Raw genomic sequence first — 21475 nt, 5'->3', positions numbered from 1 at the left:
TTTGAATGAAATGGCCCCCATAGGTCCATAGGGAGTGGCATTGTTGGAACACCAAGCTCACCAGATTGGTTCTATGACACACTGTCTTAGTTAGGGTTTTTATTACTATGGAGAGACATCATGATCACAGCAACTCTTATAAAGAAAACATTTAGTTGTGGTGGCTCGCTTACAGTTTCCGTCTCCTAACAACATTTTGCTATACTTATAAATCAGTCTTGCTTACCCATCATCAGAGATGCTCGCTCTGCAGTTGGTGGGAACAAATACAGAAATCCACAGCTGTGTAGAGAGTAAGAGACCTTGGACCACTCAATCGTAAATGAGTTGTCTCCATCAATTCCTCCCATTAGGCTCAGGGAACTCTGCAGAACAGGAGGCAGAATGATTACAAGAGCCAGTGGGAGTGGAAGACACCAAGGAAATAGTGCTTCCCAAACACAACAGGATTATATAGCCATTGCTACATAAATCATCACAGGCAAAGCCCACGAAAACTGCCACAGCCATTTTTTTTTTCCTGGAAAAATTTAAAAACTGGATTTGTTTTTGAGGCCTTTTTAAAAAAATTGGGTGAAAAGAAAGTAGTAGAAAAAATTATTATAAAAATTTTGACAAAATGTTTTTTGATAGTTTTATCTTCTTTCGCTTCAGGTACTAAAAGTATAATGGTAATCACTAATCACTTGTGTGGTTCGTTATAATTACATTATAAGTTTTGTTTCTTTCTCATGATGTAGCTCATGTTTTACCCTTGCAAGTGTTATATACATTACAGGTATGTTACGAGACTAAGATCACAGCTGGTCTTGGTCATTTTTGTTTGTCAATATCAGTGAGAGTTTATTTACTAATCTTGTACAGGGTAAATGTTCATAAATGATAGATGAAGATAAATTTTATGAAAATAAAATAGATTTCCATTTTCAGGCAAGCCATTGGGATATTGAAAATTATTTTTCTCTTCCTAAACGAGATAGTAATTTCATAGAAAGTAAGAGTCAAGAGGAAAGCATGAAAATAAATTCTTCATTTTCTAAAAAGGAGTCATGCTCAACAGAAGATTCTCTACTTACTGAGGAAAACAAAGATATTTCAACACACATGTAAGTACTTTTAATTGCTATCTAGATAAGACATGGCTACAATTGGACCTAACTTCCTGTGGTGCTCTGTAGCTATCCAATGACAACCTCAAACTTTTTCTTAAGATTTGGAGATTATTGAGTATTTGTATATGGTGTGGATATGTTCTTAGGGCTACTTATGTATTTTATTTCTTGCCTCCATTGATTATTAATTCTTACCCTCCCTTCATATTTACATTCTCCATCTCTGTCTGTCTGTCTGTCTGTCTCTCTCTCTCTCTCTATCCCCATTGTCTCTCTATTTCAATCAGGTGATCCCTGACAAGGTCTTTGCATGCAACCCAGGTTGTTCTTAAATATCATTCTGCCTTAGTTTTCTCAGTACTGGACTGCATGCATTTATTTTTTTAATTAAATTCATTTATTTATTTCACATCCTAACTGCAGTTTATCCCCTCTCTTCTCCCATCCATTCCCCTACCTACCATTCCTCATCATCCACTCCTCCTCTGTTTCTGTTCAGAAAGGGGCAGGCCTCCCATGAGTAACAACAAATCATGGCATATCAATTGCTGTAGGACTAAGCACCTCCCCTTGCAATAAGGCTGGACAAGGCAACCCAGTATGAAGAATATGTTCCCAAAAGTCAACCAAAGAATTAGGCACAGCCTGTGCTCCCACTGTTAGGAGTCCCACAAGTAGACCAAGCTATAAAACTGTAGGCAGATTCTTCTGTCCCACCAACCAGCTCCCCAGTAATAATGCTGAGACTTCTTAATTATGAAAGCTTGGCCAGTAGCTTAGTCTTGTTTCTAACTAGCTCTTACAACTTAAATTAACCCATTTCTATTAACCTGGATATTGTCATGTGTCTCATGGCTTTACCTGTCCTCCAGCATTTCTTGCTTCTTCTGCATCTCCTAGAGACTCTGCCTTTCTTCTTCCCAGTGTCCTCTGTGTCTGGCTGTCCCACCTATATTTCCTGCTTAGCTAATGGCTGCTAGGCATTTTGTTAAACCAATAAGAAGTTGTTTTGGCAAAGAAAATATCTTCACAGTATACAGAAAGATTATTCAACAACATTCCCCCCTTTTGTCTAAATAAAAAGCAAAGGGTGTATAACTCTAACACAGTAAAACTATATATATTAAGAACAGTTATCAGGTAAGAATTACATTCATGATGTGCAATCCATTTTTATTTTGTAATTTTGGAGAAAATACTCCACAATTTATCCTATCTTGGTGAGTCCAAAGTTCTGTACCTAATTTACCTTCTGTCATAACTAAAGAAACTTATAACTATAATTATTCAGTCTTCAACTCTAACAAAGACCCCAGAAGGATATAACATTACCTGAGTAAAAAAGAAGTGCATTGCAAGCCACTTCCAAATTACAGAGACATATTGCTGCCTGGGCAGTCACCCAAAGTTTCTCTGCAATGTTAGGGCATTCATATTTGGCCTACAGGCCTATAATATCTGACAGATTTTTCTGTGAAGCAGGAATTTTTTAAGGATTGTGGGCTGTGCATATCACTCTGTATAAATAAAATGCTGATTGAACAGTAGCCAGGCAGGAAGTATAGGCAGGACAAGCAAAAAAGAGAATTCTGGGAACAAGTAGGCTGAGTCAGGAGATACCAGCATGCTGTCCAGGGAGCAGCATGTAAAGGCAACAGGTAAAGCCACAGAATATGTGCCAACATATAGATTAACAGAAATGGGCTGAGTTTAAGTGTAAGAGCTAGTCAGTGGTAGGTCTGAGCTAATGGCCAAATAGTTTAATTAATATAAGCTTCCGAGTGATTATTTTATAAGCAGTTTCAAGGTCCGTGGGGCTGGGCAGAACTGGAGAAAACATCAGCTACAATTGTCCTACCCTGTCTTGGCAAAGTTTGACAGTCACTTTCTTTTGTATCCTGTTTGTCCAGTTTGGACAGCATATTGTCAGTAGCCAAGGCAAAGGCAGTTTCTTGCCCAAATGGCTATCTTTTGCCACAAAACAAGTACACTCCATATGGAGGTTCTTTAATGTGCATCATCTATTTTTGGAGTAAATTGGTGCTACCAGGAGCAGATGTGTCTCACTGTCATGAAAAGCCTTATGTTATTAAAAAATTTTAAATGCCATATTCTGTAGGTCTTTGCAGTGTTTGAAGATCATTTATGTATCTAACATATATCTCTGTATGACCTTGAACACATACCTAACACGACTATAAGTTTGATTGTTATAGATGATTATTAATATGTATTTCTTATTTATACATTGCATTTTAAACAAGTATAACAGTATAACAGTATATACAGTATAACAAAAATAACTTTAAATTTGTTTTTAAGTAAATCAAAATCCATACCAATGTAAATTATTTTGAGATTAATAGTTGCTTTGGGGATTAAAACAGATTCAATAATCTACCCTTTTCCCCTATCATTTCTACATCCCGCCTTTTTTTTTCATAAAGAGATCCCTGAATCTAACCTCCTTTGAATAGTATTTTCTTGACCATGACCAGTAACAACTTGCAACCAACTCCTCCCCCCGAAACAAAGACAAACATCAATAACCCATCTTTTGGGAATGTGGTTGTTGTTTTCTCTAGACTGCTTCCTATTGTCTGGGGGGGGGGTCCTGGAATCTTTGGGAGAACCTTGAGAAAATCAGGATAATGGATAAGTCTTGACTAGAGTAGTTTGTGAGGCTGGCCAGTATTTTCAGGGGGTCTTTCTCAACCAAACCTGATCATCTTCAACCTTGAATAAATCCAGGGCCTTTCCTTTTCTGTGGGAACAAAAGCATAACCTCTTCCCCAAAGCAACACATCTTTTGACTTCCATTTTGAAGTCAAGACATTTTAAAAATATGTAAGTTAGTTTAATCTAGCAGCCTCTATAATCTAATGTGTCTAAGCAGCTATAGCTCATTCATCAACACTCAAAAATTTTAAAGATAACACAATAACATACAGCATCCAGACTCTCTGTTTATTTTCTATCTTTACATGGCTTTTTTCTTTTCTTTTACTTTACTCTTATTTTTAAGGACTTTATTATTTTAAGCTTTTTTTTTTATCCATTTCCTTCTGAAGCCTGTGTATATTTTTAAATACAATGTAACCTGTTTAGAGGTTTCTTCTCTCTGGATCTGTCTTTATTGAGTATCTGTATTGTTCTCTGATCACATGAGGTGAATCTTAAACTGCTTTGTCAGCCTCCAGTGCATGTGCATGGTGTTAGCACATGGTGGCTGGTGGCTAGTTCCATCCTGCAGGCAGCTGCTGGGAGACATGTCTCTGTATTGTGTTGAGATGAGACTAGGAGGCCATGCTTGCCTCCATTTTTGTGTCTTTGGAACCTTTCTTTAAGCTTTTTTAGATTTTATGTTGATATTCATGGTCCTGGACATTGGATGTCATTTGTAGGAAGATTTTTCTGTTCTGCTGACGAGCTTCCAAGTAATGATATGGAGACTTATTAATTATGAAAGCTTGGCCAATAGCTTAGGCTTGTTTCTAACTAGCTCTTACAACTTAAGCTAACCCATTTCTATTAATCTACATATTGCCACATGGCTTGTGGCTTTACTTATCTTCTAACATGTCTTGCTCACTCTGTGTCTCCTGGTGACTCCACCTTTCTTCTTCCCAGTGTCATCTGTATCTGGATGTCCCACCTGTGCTTCCTGCCTAACTAATGGCTGTTTAGCTTTTTATTAAACCAATAAGAAGGCTCATTGGCAAAGACACATCTTCGCAGTGCTCAAAAAGATTATTAGACAGCACACAATGGTCACATATATGTAGATGGCCCAGGTTGGTCCCATGCAGTCTTCCTGGTTGTTGGTTCAGACTCTTAGCTCCTATGAGACTAGGTTAGTTGTTTCTCTAGGTTTGTTTGTGATATCCTTGACACCTCTGGATCATATAATCCTTCTTTCCTCTCTTCAGCAGGATTCCCTGAGAAGGCTAGTGGTTGGCTGTAAGTCTCTGCATCTGTTTCCATCAGTTACTGGATGAAGGCTCTCTAATGACAACTGGGGTAGTCACCAATTTATGAGTATAGCAGAATATTGTTAGGCATCATTACATTGACATTTTTTCTCCAATTGTGTTTGGTTCTATCTTAGATTTCTGGTCCACCCAGCCTCTGGGTCCTGGAATTCCATGAAATCCATGCAGTATCAGGGGTGGGTTCATTCTTGTGGCATGGGTCTAGGACTGGACCAGTCATTGATTGGCCACTCCCATAATCACTGAACCACTCTTACCCCAGCACATCCAATAGGCAGAACAGACTGTTGGTCAAAGGTTGTGTGGCTAGGTTGGTGTCCCAATTTTCCCACTAGAATTCTTGGCAGGCATTGATTCCTAGTCTGTGTTGTCTAATCTTTGTTTTTCCAAATTATTTTTTTAAATTTTAAATTCAAATATAATTATATCATTTCTGCCTTTCCCTTTCTTCCCTTTTTCCCTCTCCAATTCATGGCCTTCTTTTCTCTTATTCTTGTTACACTTCTATTTCTATTCTGTCCTCAACCTAATTATGAGAATAGCCCTTTTCTTTGATAATAATCAGTTTTTTCTCTCTTTCTCTCTCTCTAGATATATCTTATATCATCTATTTTTATTATCTATCATGCAGAGTTCTATTTATTTATCTATCTGTCACCTATATATCATCTATCAACCATCTCACTATCATTAATCTATCTATCAATCATCTATCTATCTATCTATCTATTATCTATCTATCTATCATTTATCTATCTGTCATTCATTAAACACTATCACCTCAGAATGTCAGACTGTACTCCTATTTTTTGGTAAAATACACAGGAATTTGAGCAAAAGAAGTTTCAAGAGCTTAATTCTAATTAGATATTACTCTTTTTAAGTTTCTGCCTTTCTTTTGTTGATCAGACTTATCATTTCCCCACATTACTCAGCAAAACTCCATTCTTATTGCCTACTTACTCTTAAATGCAAGGAAATTTCAATGTTTATTTAGCTTTATTTCTTGTATTATTCTTAACATATGCTCTCATAATTTCACTTTCTATTCAAAACTATCATATTTAAGAAGATAATTCTATCTATTCTTTCTCCTATAAAATTGGAAGTTTACCAATATACATATATATTTGGTTTATAAAATTTCAAGTAAAAGTACCAAAAGTTCCTCTATACGCCTCAGTCTTGTGTTTGTACTGAACAGTTGTTATAGGTGATGGATAAACATTGATATTGTGTTGTTCATTAAACTTCATAGTGTAAGGCTCATTTGTTATGTTTTACAATTTCTGTGGTTATTTTCCTTCTCTATCCTTAGCTGTAAAATCCCCAGCTTAAAGCACGTAATCTGTATGCTCTTGAACTCTGTCTGGTTCTTGCATTTCTGAGTCCTAAGCCCTGATCACAATGTACCTATATTTGGGGATGCCACCTTTCTGGAATTAAAGAAAGCTTCTCTATTTGAGGTCGTCTAAATTCTCATCTTTTGTTTCTTCTTTCAGATTTAATTCTTACATATCTTTATAGTCTTTCTCCTGGTTACTTATCTACCATCCCTGTGACTGAATTTAGCACCCACTGGTATTACACTTTTTTCTTAGCATTGCCTGTCCCATAACAACACATAATTAAGAATTATATAGTGAATAATCCTTACGGGCTAGATTCTTTCACTAAGAGATACACATTTAATGTTCCTCAATATTCACAGAAGACTTGAGAGTTTATTTCTTTTTACTCCTAAGTAACATAAATGAACAATTAATCTATTTAACATCAAACGATGTCTTGTTTACCTCACAAGTTGGCAATTATATAGAATAAAATTATAAGTAATAACTTTACTCTATTTGCATGGATCTATTTCTGAGCTTCTGATCTAGCTGTCTGTTTTTACCAGCAGAGATCTGTATTAGTTATTGCAATTGTATATTAAACCTTGAAGAAAGGTACAGTTTATTCATAGTATTCTTGTTTTTATTCCTCTATATTCTTTTGGCTGTTCTGGTTCTTACACCTTTTCATAAAAACTTCAGTCACTTTGTTCACATCCATACAATATGTTTCTAGAATTAAGATTATGGTTGTTATTGAAATGTAGGTCAGCTTGGGACAAACCACTATCATTCTCTCTACTCATGACCATCTATTATATGACAGACTATTGCTGGGGAGACACAACACATCCTACTGGCCCTCACAAAGTGAAACAACAAAGACTGAAGTAATGATTGAACCAAAGTACAATTTGGTAAAAGGATGAGTTTTTTTTTTAAAGATTTATTTATTTATTATGTATACAGCATGTATGACTGCAGGCCAGAAGAGGGCACCAGATCTCATTACAGGTGGTTGTGAGCCACCATGTGGTTGCTGGGAATTGAACTCAGGACCCCTGGAAGAGCAGCCAGCGCTCCCAACCTCTGAGCCATCTCTCCAGCCCCAACAGATGAGTTTTTATCAGGATTACTAATGGAAATATGGGTGAGAGCTAACATGCATGCATGAAGGGTTGGCTCAAAAAAGTAGCTGTGCCTTGAAAAAGACTGTGCCAGCACAACCCAGAAAAGTTGCCATACTTGCACGCCACTGGCCAGGTGGAAGAAATATCTCTGTTTAGCTTGGCTGGTCACATGGCAACTGTTTACTGCTACTATAAAGCTGGGAGGTACCTTCTAGAATCCTGCAAATTTCCACTTTTTGAGACATGTGACCTTTTGTTTACCTGGAGTCTCTTGAGTCCTGCCCCCTCCCAGTGGAGGGAATGTTTCAGTTCAGAAGACACTTCTATATTACAGCATCTTTCTATTTGTATATGTCTTTTTTTTAAAAAAAAAAGTCCTTCTTTAGGGTTTCATAGTTTTTCTAATATAGGTATTTCATGTGTGTTTTGTTAGATTATACTTAAATGTTTCAATGTTTATACTAGCATAAATGGTATACTTCAACTTCAAAATCCAATTGTTTTTTGATTATATATAACTAGATTGTTTTTATAAAAACAACTCTAGTATCACTAAGTATTGCTATAATACCTTATTATTATTTCCAAAAGTTTTTTTTTTACTTTTTTTTCTTCATAGACAATAGTATCATTTTCAAGCAAAACTGTTATTATTTCTTTTTCTGTACCTATTTTCTTTCTTTCCTTTTTGTGTTAGCTACAAATTCTTCTAATCTGATGTTGAATCTAGGGAGGATTTTATAAATTGATTTCTAAATGGTGTACAAGCTTTGCACGTGTACATTTGAATAAATCTCACTTGACTGTCATATATAATTCCTTTTATACACAGTTGGATTGGCTTAACAATGTTATGTTAAGGTTTTTGAAACTGTGTTCATGAGCGAAATTGGACTGTAGTCCTTCTGGGTCTTGCTTTGGTATGAGAACTGTGCTGCTGCCTAGAATAAGTTACTAAATGTTCCTTTGCTCCTATTTTTGCGGAAGAGAATTGGTATTTCTTGTGACTTACATGTTTTCTAGAATTTACTGGTGACACCATCTAGGAAGCTCCTCTTTGGAAGGTTTTTTATTAATTCAGTAAAGAACTATTATATGCTTATGAAAAGCAATGCTCCCATTATACACATATAATTGCAAAGCATAATCTGGTAAGCATTTGAACTTACTGCTTAAAGAATAAAATTCACTCACTATTTACTCCAAATATGGAAATAATGCTTTAAATTGATAAGAAAATTGTTCTATAAAATTCTCATCATGTATCAATTGAGTTCTACTAAGTCTTTCATCCACAGCACAAGCTGCCATTCCTTCTTCCCTGCCACTCACTGATCTATCTATTTTCCAATTGCTGAGGTTAAGAAATGGATAAGGTGAAGAAGGAAAATGGTGGAATCACAGTTCTCCAGGCTTAGCACATGGACAGAGTTTGAGCTTTAATATAGGAGTACATGCAGTTGGGGGTTCTTTGGTGGCCTCCACAAAGAGATCTTCATTTTGAATGTTTCAAACTGATGCACCCATTAGTTGTCTACTGAGGTAATGCACATAAGGTGTATTTAGATTACAGCCTGTGCACAACTTATGCACTTGTGTTACTTGTTAATTTCTGTGTAGCCATAGGAAATCCATATATACAAACTTACAGTCAAACATACTCTACTGCGTTCTCCTTCCTGCTTAACTGCTGAGCTCCTACCTACAGCACTGCCTAGATACCTGTTTATGTCTTAATGAGATGTCAATCCACTGCTACCCTCTAATGTCATTTCAGGGCTTATACTTTCAGTTTGTTGACTGGTCAACATGAAATGAGGCTCAAATAAGGGGATGTGAAGCGTGCTTCACTTTGTGGAAGTAGATATGAATGCACACTGAGTCTCCTAAGATAATATTAAATTTGTGTTTGTCCCTTCTTCAGGCATTCAAGGTCTGTTTTGAAGCAACCACTTTGGTGCAGTGGGTCAGTACAAGGATTCTACTGCATCACTTTGGAGCAAGGGAGATAGTCATTTTTTTTTAAACTCCCAATTAATAATTTTACTTTTCAATGCTTTCAACTTCTGATGTCAAGACAAAAGAAAAATGTTCTCTTTTTGAGAACCTATTATGCTAAATTGAACTTTGGTATTTATTCTTCCATCTCTTTGAATTGTAGCTTTCCAAAATGTCAAGTAGCAATTTATTCTCCGGTAAAGGACATTTTTGATGTAGAAATAGATCATCACCAATATATACAAACATAGAAGGCAGAGAATGGAAACACTTTGCCAAGGATAAGATGCTTCCCACTAACTCAGTTTGGAGATGAGAAAAAGGGTTAACTGAGGTCAACACAGCAAGATCATGCTTCCTCTTTTTTCCATATTCCTAAGAGAGTCAATGTGAATATTATATATCCCAGCCAACATGCCAGTTTACCATTTTTTTTTATTTTGCAATACAGTTCATTTCTATATATCAGCCACGGATTCCCTTGTTCTCCCCCCTCCCGCCCCCCCTCACCTTCCCCCCAGTCCACCCCTCATTCCCATCTCCTCCAGGGCAAAGCCTCCCCCGAGGACTGAGATCAACCTGGTAGACTCAGTCCAGGCAGGTCCAGTCCCCTCCTCCCAGGCCGAACCAAGTGACCCTGTTTATATGAGCAAGAATTGTTGAGACCAAGGTTGGATAAAGCACAGGGACAAATAGCCAAACGAATGGAAACACATGAACTATGAACCAATGGCTGAGGGGTCCCCAACTGGATCAGGCCCTCTGAATGGGTGAGACAGTTGATTGGCTTGATCTGTTTGGGAGGCATCCAGGCAGTGGGACCGGGTCCTGTGCTCATTGCGTGAGTTGGCTGTTTGGAACCAGTTTACCATTTTAAAAATAAAATTTCATTTTATTTATTAGACAGAGAGGGGGGAAATAGAAGGAGAGAGGGAGACAACAGAGAAAGGCAGAAAGAGAGACAGGAGAGACAGAGAGATGCTGTGAAGTAGAGTTCAGTGTGAAATGGTTAAGGTAACACCATCTTGTCCTGAATCTGTTTTGTGTGTGCCTGAATATTTCACAGCTTTCCACACCCCAATAGCATCAACCGTCTTAGCAAGCCTTCTGGGACTGTCTGTAACCCTGACCATGGTCCAGACATACTAACTAGAATAATTGATGCTTGTACAGGCTAAAACATAAAACTAAAATAACTAAGAGGAAATGTAAATCATAAAAACGGCCATGTAATATCTAGAAAATGCCGCTAAGCTCAGCAAAAAGAGAGCGGTTGCTCTAGACTCCCTTAAACACTGATGTAATTCGTTGTTTTCTTTTTTTATTTAAAATTGCTACACATATGAGCTTCAACACCAAGAGGGGCTGAGGCATGGGACTGCTCTTAGTTGCTGGCTGATAAAAAGATTAATTTACATTAAATTTGTTTAATTATCATAGTTGTCCATGAGTATCTCATGTATATCATTTCTCAAGGGAAACTTTTGGGAGTCAGTTCTTTCTTTCCATCAGTGATTGAACCCAAGTTGTCATACTTGGGTGGCAAGTGCCCTTAGTTGCTGAACCATGTAGCAACCCTTAGTGTCCCATTCTTTATGACAAATTGTGTTACTATAAAAAATCAGTGTTTTGAACTTACTTTTAACCTCTTATTGGATTTCTATCTCATTTTGTTCTATGTCTTATCACTTCTAGACACCTTATTTTATGAAAAATAGTGCTGATAGGTTTTAAAGTTCATGGATTTTCCTTAAAACTGGAGTTTTGTTTTCTCCATTTGGTCTTCCTACACTGAATGTGTATCTGAAGGCCACAGACAGTTTCAGGATAGGGAGGCACAATTTAATCAGCTGTGCAGCATGCTTTTCAAGGGACAAAAACCACATAAGAACAACTGCTTATGCTCTTTAAAATTCTGCTTATTCCAGATAATTGGCTTGTAATAACTTTGTGATTGTTGTTATGAGACAGCATATAATAATGTCATTTAGGAATTATGTGGTAAGTGAAAGAAAATGGTTACAAATACATTCTTACAATTGACTGGTTGGTTGTATCCCTTGATTCTCCCAGGACTGTGACAATAAATTTATCAGCTGTAACTTGCCAGTTGTAATTTCTAGTCATTTCTACAGATTTAATAAATCCATTCTTTTCAGCCTTGGAAAATTGGTTTTTGAAAAAAAAAAAAGTATTTTCTGAAGCCCAAGCTCTTTTAGTTAATCAAATGAGTAAACACACAGAACTGACTAGGCTAGTTCTTGTCCTGAAAAAGTACAAATGAAACAAAACAAAACAACAAATGCATCTGAAAACATGAAGAAAGTTGGGGAAACTTTCTTTTTGATGACTAGGTAATTGCAGGTGTCAGTATATTTAGATGAGAGGAATGAGACAAGAAAGATGGAGAGGGACAGAAAAGGTATAATGAAGCAATAAGGAAGAAACATGAAGAATTAAATAAGTTTTATTTTCATCTGAATGCCCCCAATTCTTTTCTCTGAAAAAATAACTTGATACCTATTATATTCTGGCTTATACACGAACATTTGGCTTCCATAACAATTAAAATATTGCATGAAGTCATGTGTGAGAAGTAGGTGGGTGGTGAGAAGTTATCTTAAATGTAAATCTTGAAGATGAAGATGAGTGGAGAACTTGAACTAACAGGAAGGTCTTAGTGCTAAGTTAGCGATGGATACAGAGAAACAGATCTTCTCTTCCCTTTAACTCTGCAAAACAAAAACAATTGCCATTAGTATTAGTCACTTTTCTATTGCTGTGATACCTCATGACCAAGGAAACTTATAGAAGGAAGGGCTTATTTCTGGCTTACAGTCCCAGAGGGATGAGAAACAGCTGAGAGCTTATGTCTCCAACCACAAGCAGGAAATAGAATGAACTGAGAATGGAAGGAAGCTCTTAAACCTCAAAGGTCACAGCTGAGTGACTCACTTCCTCCAGCAACTCCACACCTCCAAAGTCCACCCAAACAGCCAAACAGCATCACCAACTGGGTGTGGAGCATTCAAATGCCCAAGAACATGGGGTTCATCTCATTCAAACCAGCAAACTATTTAAAAATGAAAAAGCAGTGGGGGAACAAATGAAGGGGTGCAACAGGAAACTAGAACCATTGTGGACGCAGTTTTTTTCCTAAGTGATTGCAGTAGGTGGTGCTGGCACTCTGTTTTAGTAAGGGGTGTCATTGCTGTGATGAAACACCAAGACCAAGAGGAGGCTGAGGAGGAAAGGGTTTATTAGGCTTACACTACCACATCGTAGTCCATGGTTGAAGAAAATCAGGGCAGGAACCTGTAGGCAGGACCTCATGCAGAAGCCACAGAGGAATGCTGCTTACTGGAATATATTCCCACAAAGGGGGATTATGTGCAAAATGAAACATTTAGGCAGTATATCCTCAATATGTATTTTCACCACAAAAGTAATACATTTTTTTCTTTACTAAGCCCACCACCCCAAAGAAGGCCAAGGTTTTCAAAAAAATTTGGAGAGAGCATTTTGGATGCACATTAAATCAACTACATGTCGCTCAATTATTGTGCAAAGTGGTGATAACAAAAACATTAAATGCCTTTAGCAATATTTATTTAGTAAATAAAATTACTTAAGACCAGTGGTTCTCAACCTTCTTAATGCTGTGACTCTTTAATACAGTTCCTCACGTTGTGGTGATCCCAACTATAAAATTATTTTGTTACTTTATAACTGTAACTTTGCTACTATTATGAATTGTAATGTAAAATCTATGTTTACTGATGGTATTAGGCGACTCCTATGAAAGGACCATTTGATCCCCCAACGGGTAATGACCCACATGTTGAGAATCACTGCTTTAGTCCTTTTTTTTTTTTTTTTTTTTTTAGAGCTGAGGCCCGAACACAGGGCCTTGTGCTTGCTAGGCAAGCACTCTACCAGTGAGCTAAATCCCCAACCCCTAGTCCTTTCTGTTTTTGATATAACCACTTCTCCTGTTGCCTGTGTATTATTAGTACATACAAATATTGTCAAAATTAATTGAAATGCAGATATCAATGGGGGATTAATATATAGTTTTAACACACACACACACACACACACACACACACACACACACACACATGACCCGTCCCGCGGGCCAGGTTATTTGAGGGTCTCGAGGAGGGTCCACCTGTAAACCAAAAGGGGGGAGAGGGAAAGGAGACCAGGCGCGTAAAGAAAGACGGAGTCAGTCTGAATTGCGTCAAGGTCTCAGTTTATTGACTGGGAATTGAAGCTTATAAGCAGGGCTTCAGGCAGGGAGGGGAAGCAGGGGAAGCAAGGATGAAAAATTCCTAAGGGAGGGTGAGGTCGCTTTGGTCCCAGGCCCCTGCGGCTGGCTGATTAGCACATACTCCAGGAAGTTGTACAGCTCGAGGTTAGGCCAGGAACTTCCTGCTTTCGTAAGGTTTGATAAAGCAAGGAAGGTCACACAAAGTTCAAGACACAGCTGTCCGGAATTGGTCCCCAACAGTTCCCCCTCTTTTCTCAAAAATGGACCAAGTCCATGTGATCGGGGTGGCTAGGGTCCGAGAGAGCCCCTGTCTTAGGCTATACAGAGGGCTTCCCATGCTCGGCAGCATGCCGTGTTGAGCCGGTCTCGGGCCTCTGTATGCTGTTGTCTCCGGCGTGGGCCCTGTACTATTCCCGTCATTGAGTACCCTCTAGCAGGACCGTGGGGTCGTTAGGGCCTTAGGACACTGAATCTGAGTCCTTGATGGGGCTCCTGGCCGGCCTCCTCGGAATCTACTCGGTGATAATGAATTGAGATGTGTCCTGGTAAGGCCGAATCAATCTGATTTTTGATAAACCGAGTCAACCGCTGAAAAGCCCAGGGACCAAAGGAAATGAGAAGGAGAAAAACAATTAAGGGGGCTAGAATGGTAGGTAGCAGGGTGGAGAGCCAGGGGGACCCTTGCAGCCAATTTTCAAACCACCCGCGCTGATTTTCAAACTCCCTTTTTCTTTGAGCCAGCCTTTCCCTTAATTTTTCCATCGATTCCCTGACAATACCAGTATGGTCAGCATAAAAGCAACATTCTTCCTTCAAGGCGGCACATAGGCCCCCTTCCCTCAGGAACAACAGATCCAGGCCCCTTCTATTTTGCAGCACTACTTCTGATAGTGAGGTAAGTGACTTCTCAAGGGCGGAAATAGATCTTTCTATTGCCTCCAGATCAGTGGTCATGGCCATCTGTAACTGCATCAAGTGATTATTTTGTACAAGGGCGGTGGTCCCTGTACCAATTCCCGCAGCAATGCCTCCAACACCCAACAAGAAGGCTATGGTCAATGACACAGGTTCTCGAGTGTATCTACTCCTTTGCTCGAAGAATTCCATAACCGAGCTTTCCTCATGATAGGTGACACGAGGCCACAACTGAACCAGTACACAGAATTCATGGGAACCATTAAATATCTGAGCAGACACACAGGGGGTTAACCTGGTGCTGCAGGCCCAGTAGGACCCATTGGGTGCCTCAAGATAATATCCTCCTTTATAGGGTGTCGAGGTTTCATTACAAAGATGCCTATGGGTCGGTGGGACTTTGCCCAAACAGGAACCTTGTCCAGAAACCTCAGAGAGTGTCAGTCTATGGGGCTTAGTCTGACATCTACCGCTTGGGGAAGTGAGGTTGCTGGCAGCAGACTGGAAGGCGATTCCCTCATAGTAAGGAGGGCTGGAGGTAAGGCAAAGCCAGCAGTCCAAGGTCTTATCTGGGCTTGTGGCATTTAGGGCCATATATGCTCCCTGTACTAACCTGAATAACCTGTTGCCTGTGCTTTGCAGAATGACGGGGGAAGTACTATGCAGGGAGGGGGTGGAAGCGCTACCAGGTGTGGGTCCTGGTGTGATCGCTCCTTTGGCTAGGGCCAGGATTTTGCTTTGAGAATCAGGGAGGACTGGATTGGGTCCAATGGAGACAGCATTAATGGGTTCGATTTTCAGTAGTATCTTAAAGCTGACTCCTTTATCCTTGCCATCAAGACGCCATCTAAGTCCCCATGTCTTTCCCGAAGTCCAGCCTGTACTGGACTTGCCCTGTGCGGTAAAGGTGATATTGAGGGGCAGCGACAACCCAGGGGCCTGGGGCTTCCACGTCGCTGAAGAATAGCAGGGGCGGCCAGAGGGCTTTAAGTAGCCCCTGGTGACTGTAATGAGGTCCCAGGAGGAGGACGGGTGCCAGTAAGCTGCACCGGTGGTCTCACAGCCCCATTGAGCACAAAAGAATTCCTCATAACCCCCGCATCTGGCCGCCACGGCCCGACTTCTACCGTCTTTGGGGCAAACATAAAAATCGGATTGGGCCAACCTGCACCGAGCGGTGGGGCTAACACACCCGGGGGCGGTCATGGTGGCAGGATTTGTACCATGGAAAGTTCCACAAGGGCTCGTCCAAGTAACGGGGCCCTTGTTGGATCCAGGGAAGGTTTTGCAGTTAGAATAATTATTTATCTTGGTCCCGTTTAGGGCACCCAACTCTATGGTGGGGATATCCCAAGAGTCGAGCCCTGCAGCCAGCTGGCAGAAATCGGGGGTAAGAGATGGCCACCATGAAAAGGGGGCATGATTGGCAGCCGTCTGCCAGACCGTTTCCCCAGTTTGTGAGATGACCTGCCAAGTGAGTTTCTTAATAGCGTGGGGACTGGCCCGGGCCATAGAGATGGCAGGCAAAATTAAAAGAAAAGGAATAGCATAGAGACGGGGTTTCCAGATACCAGGACGCGCTGGAAGAGCGATGAGGGCACTCATGGTTTTTTTTTTCCTTCCTCGGGCCGCGGGAGGCACCTGCAAAAGAAAGAATCCATGTCTCAGGGCTAATCCCTGGACCCACAATTATTATTTACTGCTGTGGGGCATTTCCTGCAGAGTAGGGTTTAATTAACCTTGCTGGTAACCAGCGGGCCCCATTTTCCTTGGAGTCATAGATGCATGCGGACCCTTTTCCCCAGATTAATACTGGGTCCGGGCCGCCCCATATTCCAGTGATGGGATCTTTCCAAAGGACCTGGGCGTGTCATTGGCTGGTCTCTGGGTGCCAGTGCCGTTCGGCTGCAGATTTTCCTGAGCCATCCAAAGTTAAGAAGTTTAGCACAAAGAGGGCATGGGCAAGTAACGTCTTTTGGTTTCCCTTGATAGGGAACAAGGTTTCCTGTGAGCTGAGTTTATTAATGGTATTTTTTAGGGTTTGGTGAGCCCGTTCCACAATGCCTTGTCCCTGTGGATTATAGGGTATTCCAGTAACATGCTTTATCCCTAATTGCAAGCAGAATTGTTTAAACCTGTTGCTGGTGTACCCCGGGCCATTATCTGTTTTTATGCACTTTGGCTGTCCCAGCACAGTGAAGACATGTAGCATATGATTGATGACATCCTTAGCGGCCTCCCCGCTGTGAGCGGAGGCGCTGATAAACCCGCTGAAGGTATCGATGGTGACATGTACATATTTTAATTTTCCAAAGGAAGTGACATGGGTGACATCCATCTGCCAAATCTGTCCTGGAACAAGCCCCCTAGGATTTACCCCATAATGGGGCTCGGGCAAAAATATCAGGCAATTTTTACAGCTTTTGACAATTTCCCTAGCCTGTTCTCTAGTGAGTGAGTACCTTTGTCTCAAGGTCTGGGCATTAAGGTGGTGTAATCGGTGGGCCTCGCGGGCGGCTGCGATCGGGTCTTGTTCTAGAAGCAAAATCAGGGGGGCCCGTGTAGCAGCGTCCGCAAGTTCATTCCCCAGTGCTAGGGGTCCGGGCAGGCCAGTGTGGGCACGAATGTGGCCAATAAAAAAGGGGAGCGACCTCTGACGGATCAGCTTTTGTATCTTTGAAAACATTTTGAAGGTTGGAGTGTGGGGCTGGATCACCGGCACCATTTCTAAAACTTGCAAAGCTCCCACCACATATCGGCTGTCCGAATATAAGTTAAGGGGACGTGCCTCAAATGCTTCAAACACTGCCAGGGCGGCGTAAAGCTCCACTAATTGGGCTGAGTTAAAGGGTGTTTTCATGACTCCTTTTTGCTGGTTATAGACATAGGCAGCCTGGCCATTCTTTGACCCATCTATAAACACCGTGCAGGCATTGGAGATTGGCTTCAGCTTCGTATTTTTAAGAAAAAGAAAAGGGGTAAAGGAAAAATACTGTAACAACTTATCACTAGGCATCTGGGTATCGAATTTTCCTGCATAGGAGCAAGCAAGCGTAGCCCATTCCGGGTGATGGGTGGACAGCCATTCCAGGTTTTCTTTATCATATGGGATAATGGTAACATCAGGCTCCCTCCCAAAATATCTAGTGGAGGTTCTTATCCCCAACATCACCAGTTGGCACACTAACAGGGGATATAAAGGAAGGACTTTCCTTTTAGCAACCGGGAGGTGTACCCAAAGCAAAGGTACAGACTCTTGCCACAACAGGCCAGTAGGGGCAAACTCGGTGGAGAAGATCACTAAATGCAGGGGTAAGGCAGGAGAGAAAAACCCAATGTGTTGCCGGGTGATGGCTAATTCTACTTTATTAAGTACCCTTTCTGCTTCTGCAGTGAGGTGTCGGGGAGAGAGGGGGTCGGGATCTCCTTTAAGGATATCTTCGAGAGGACGTATGTCCCCTTTTGTCATTTTGAGGTAAGGCCGTAGCCATTGGATGTCCCCCAAAAGCTTTTGAAAATCATTGAGGCAGAGCAGGGTATCTCTTCTGATCTGAATCTTTTGAGTATAGAGGAGCTCAGGGTGAAGTTCAAACCCCAGGAACAGAAAAGGAAATTGCATTTGAATTTTTTCCGGGGCAATATGAAACCCTCTATCTTGTAAGGCCCGTACCAAGCTTTGCGCTACTAGATGTGTCCTTTCCACTGTCTCAGCAGCAATCAACAAATCATCCATGTAGTGGATAATATAGGCCTCAGGAAACTGCATTCTAATTGGGTCAATAGACTGGGCCACATATTTCTGACAAAGAGTGGGTGAATTGGCCATTCCTTGGGGCAGAACCTTCCACTGGAAGCGTGGATTTGGTCCAATCTGATTAGTAATAGGAATAGAAAAGGCAAATCTTTTACAATCAGCAGTATGAAGGGGAATAGAAAAAAGCAATCTTTAATATCAATAACTGTTTTGGCGTACCCTCTGGGGATGGCTACAGGCGAGGGTAGCCCTGGTTGCAGCGCCCCCATGGGCATCATGGTTTTGTTAACTTCTCTAAGATCCTGTAATAATCTCCATTTACCAGTCCTTTTTTTAATGACAAAGATAGGAGTATTCCATGGGGAGGTGGAGGGTTCGAGGTGCCCTTGGTCTAACTGTTCCTGCACTAACTGAAGGGCAGCCTGGACCTTCTCTTGAGGCAAGGACCACTGGTCTATCCACACCGGGTCATCTGACTTCCATGTTATTTTGTCGGCGTGGCGTGCAGGGAGAGCAGTGGTCTTTAGGAAAAAAGGTCCGTAGACCCCGCGCCTAGTCCTCTCCTATCCAATTTTGGCTTGGGCATAATAGGTTGCGTGGGTCCTTGCTCGCACCTCCCCAGACCTTTTCCTGGTAAGAAGCCTGTTTTTAACATCATTTGGGTCACTTTGTCATTGGGACTCATCATGATGACCCCCATCTGAGTCATAATGTCACGGCCCCACAAATTGACTGGCAGTCCCTCAACTACAAAAGGTTTCACGGTCCCTGAATTCCCCTCAGGATCCTTCCATTGTAATATTTTTGAACTTTGAAGGGTATTTTGTGTCTGTCCTATCCCTTTCAAATGGGTGGCTGTGGGCTCCAAAGGCCACGTGGCGGGCCAGTGTCCTCTCGATATGACAGTAGCATCAGCACCACTATCCAGAAGACCAAGGAAGGGTTTCCCATCTAACAAAAGTTTTATAGTGGGTCGGCTTTCAGTCAGTTGCTGCACCCAGAATACATCAGAGGAGCCAGGATGGGAGGAGCCACGGGAGTGATTTTTATATTGAAATTTCCCGGTTAATGGGAGTGGTAGGGCCTGAGCTATTCGTTGACCCATGGGGATAGTGACTGGGCCTTGAGAGGCTGAAGCCAGGAATTTTATTTCTCCATGGTAGTCACCATCGACTATGGATGGAGTGATTGTGAGCCCCTGTATCGAACTGGAAGCTCGGCCGATAACAAGGAAGAACATGCCGGGTGGGGGAGGACCAAAAACCCCGGTTTCTATCACTACTGTTCCTTCCTCTGGAGTTACAATCCGGGTGGCGGAGGAACAGAGGTCCAGTCTGGCACTGCCTGGGGTGGCTCTAGATAGGCTTGAGCAAGGTGGGCTAGACTGCCCTGGGGACGTGTAGTCCCCTGTTGCTGACGGCTGGTAAATGAGTTGTTGGTCCCTGACTGGAGCGGAGATGACCGCTGCGGAGGAGGGCCCCAGAGCGGGGCCCTCAGCCCGTTTCCCGGGACCGCAGTCAAGGGTTGGCCAGCACTATCATATCTGGAGCGACAGTCTCTTGCCCAGTGTCGTCCCCGCTTGCACCGGGGGCATAATCCTGGGACTGGATCGCGGGGATCAGGGCTGGGGGAAGGAGTCCCAGGATCGGGGCCAGTGGGACAATTACGAGCGAAGTGCCCTGGAGCTCCACATCTAAAACAATTTCTAGCTCCTCCTGATCTGCCAGCCATGGGCTGAAGAACTGCACCTATGGCAAGACTAATGGACTTTGAAATCTTGTGCTCAAAGGAGTCTACTTCACTACACAGCTTGATCATACCATTAAGATCCATTGTTTTAGCTTTGCCTCTTAAGGCGGCCCTGCAGGCTGCATTGGCATTTTCCAAGGCCAGTTGTTTGACCATGTTTTCGGCACCATCCTCCCCCAAAATCCGCTCAGCGGCCTCTAGTAATCTGGCCACAAATTGAGCGTAAGGCTCATTGGCTCCCTGTATTATCTTTGACAGTGAAGTGCTGGCCGACCCCATGGATGGGACGGCCCGCCAAGCCGCTAGGGCTGCCTGGGAGGTTTGTGCCAAGAGTCCCACTGGCAAACCCCTTTGTTTATTTTCCGCGGCAAAATTGCCTCGCCCTGTCAATTTATCTACGGACCAGGAAGCCATCTGCGGGCTTCGTTTGTTTAAAGCAGCCTGTGTTTCGGCTCTGTCTATGAATTCAGCCTTCCAGGTCAAAAACTGACTGCGAGTCAAGACTGATTGGACAATTTTATTCCATTCCTGGGGGAGGAGACTGCCTCCTTGCCCAAGTCCTTCCAGGACAGAAATTGTAAACGGGGCATTAATACCATAATTTTTAACAGCCGAATGTAGGTCCTTCAAATGTTTAAGCTTTAATTTTTTAAAAATACGAGAGCCCTGAGAGCCACGGCCATTGCGTTCCCCTGGTTCATTCCCTGTTTCCTCCCCGCCACCGGCCGGTTCGTCCAGGGGGCCCTCAGCTTCCTCCTCAGAACCTGAGGCCGCATCCTCTTCCATGTCCCCATCCTCATGGTCTTGGGACGAGTCTGGCTGCCCCTCTGCTTCCTCTGTTCCTTCTATCTGTTCTATCTCCCCTGTTTCCCGAGGCTGATCAGCCGAGCGGGTCATCACAGGGAAGGAGAGGGACACTGCGGGCGCCCGCCTTTGTATGCTCCGTTTCTTTGAGCCTATCTTGGGGGTTAAGGATATTTCAGTGAGATCGGCCTGCAAGGTTTGGATCTGCTGAGTGAGTTCTTTGAGTTCCTTCTTTAATGAGAGGACCTCCTTCAGGCTATCGATTTGGCCTAAGAGGGATTCCTTAGTGGCAAGCAAATCCTGGAGCCCGGGTAATAGGGAAGGAGAGCCTAATGGGGCAGAAGGCGCAAATTCTGGTGGGGAAGGAGCATAGGGGGGCGGGAAGTACCATCGTAAAACATTTGGTCTCCCGGC

At 42.0% G+C, this 21475-nt stretch overlaps 1 protein-coding gene across 1 annotated transcript in view; it reads left to right on the top strand.

Moving 5' to 3' along the window:
- Wdr49 (WD repeat domain 49) overlaps positions 1–21475 on the top strand; it is a 131155-nt gene that overhangs the window by 82807 nt on the left and 26873 nt on the right. The window contains exon 14 of the mRNA XM_059264735.1: positions 931–1106. Coding sequence (XP_059120718.1) covers positions 931–1106 — 176 coding nt within the window. The remainder of the gene's footprint in view (positions 1–930; positions 1107–21475) is intronic.

Source organism: Peromyscus eremicus, chromosome 6 (assembly GCF_949786415.1).
Source record: "Peromyscus eremicus chromosome 6, PerEre_H2_v1, whole genome shotgun sequence".
Taxonomy (NCBI): domain Eukaryota; kingdom Metazoa; phylum Chordata; class Mammalia; order Rodentia; family Cricetidae; genus Peromyscus; species Peromyscus eremicus.
Note: the sequence above shows the minus strand (reverse complement) of the source record. Positions and strands in the feature narration are given on the sequence as shown.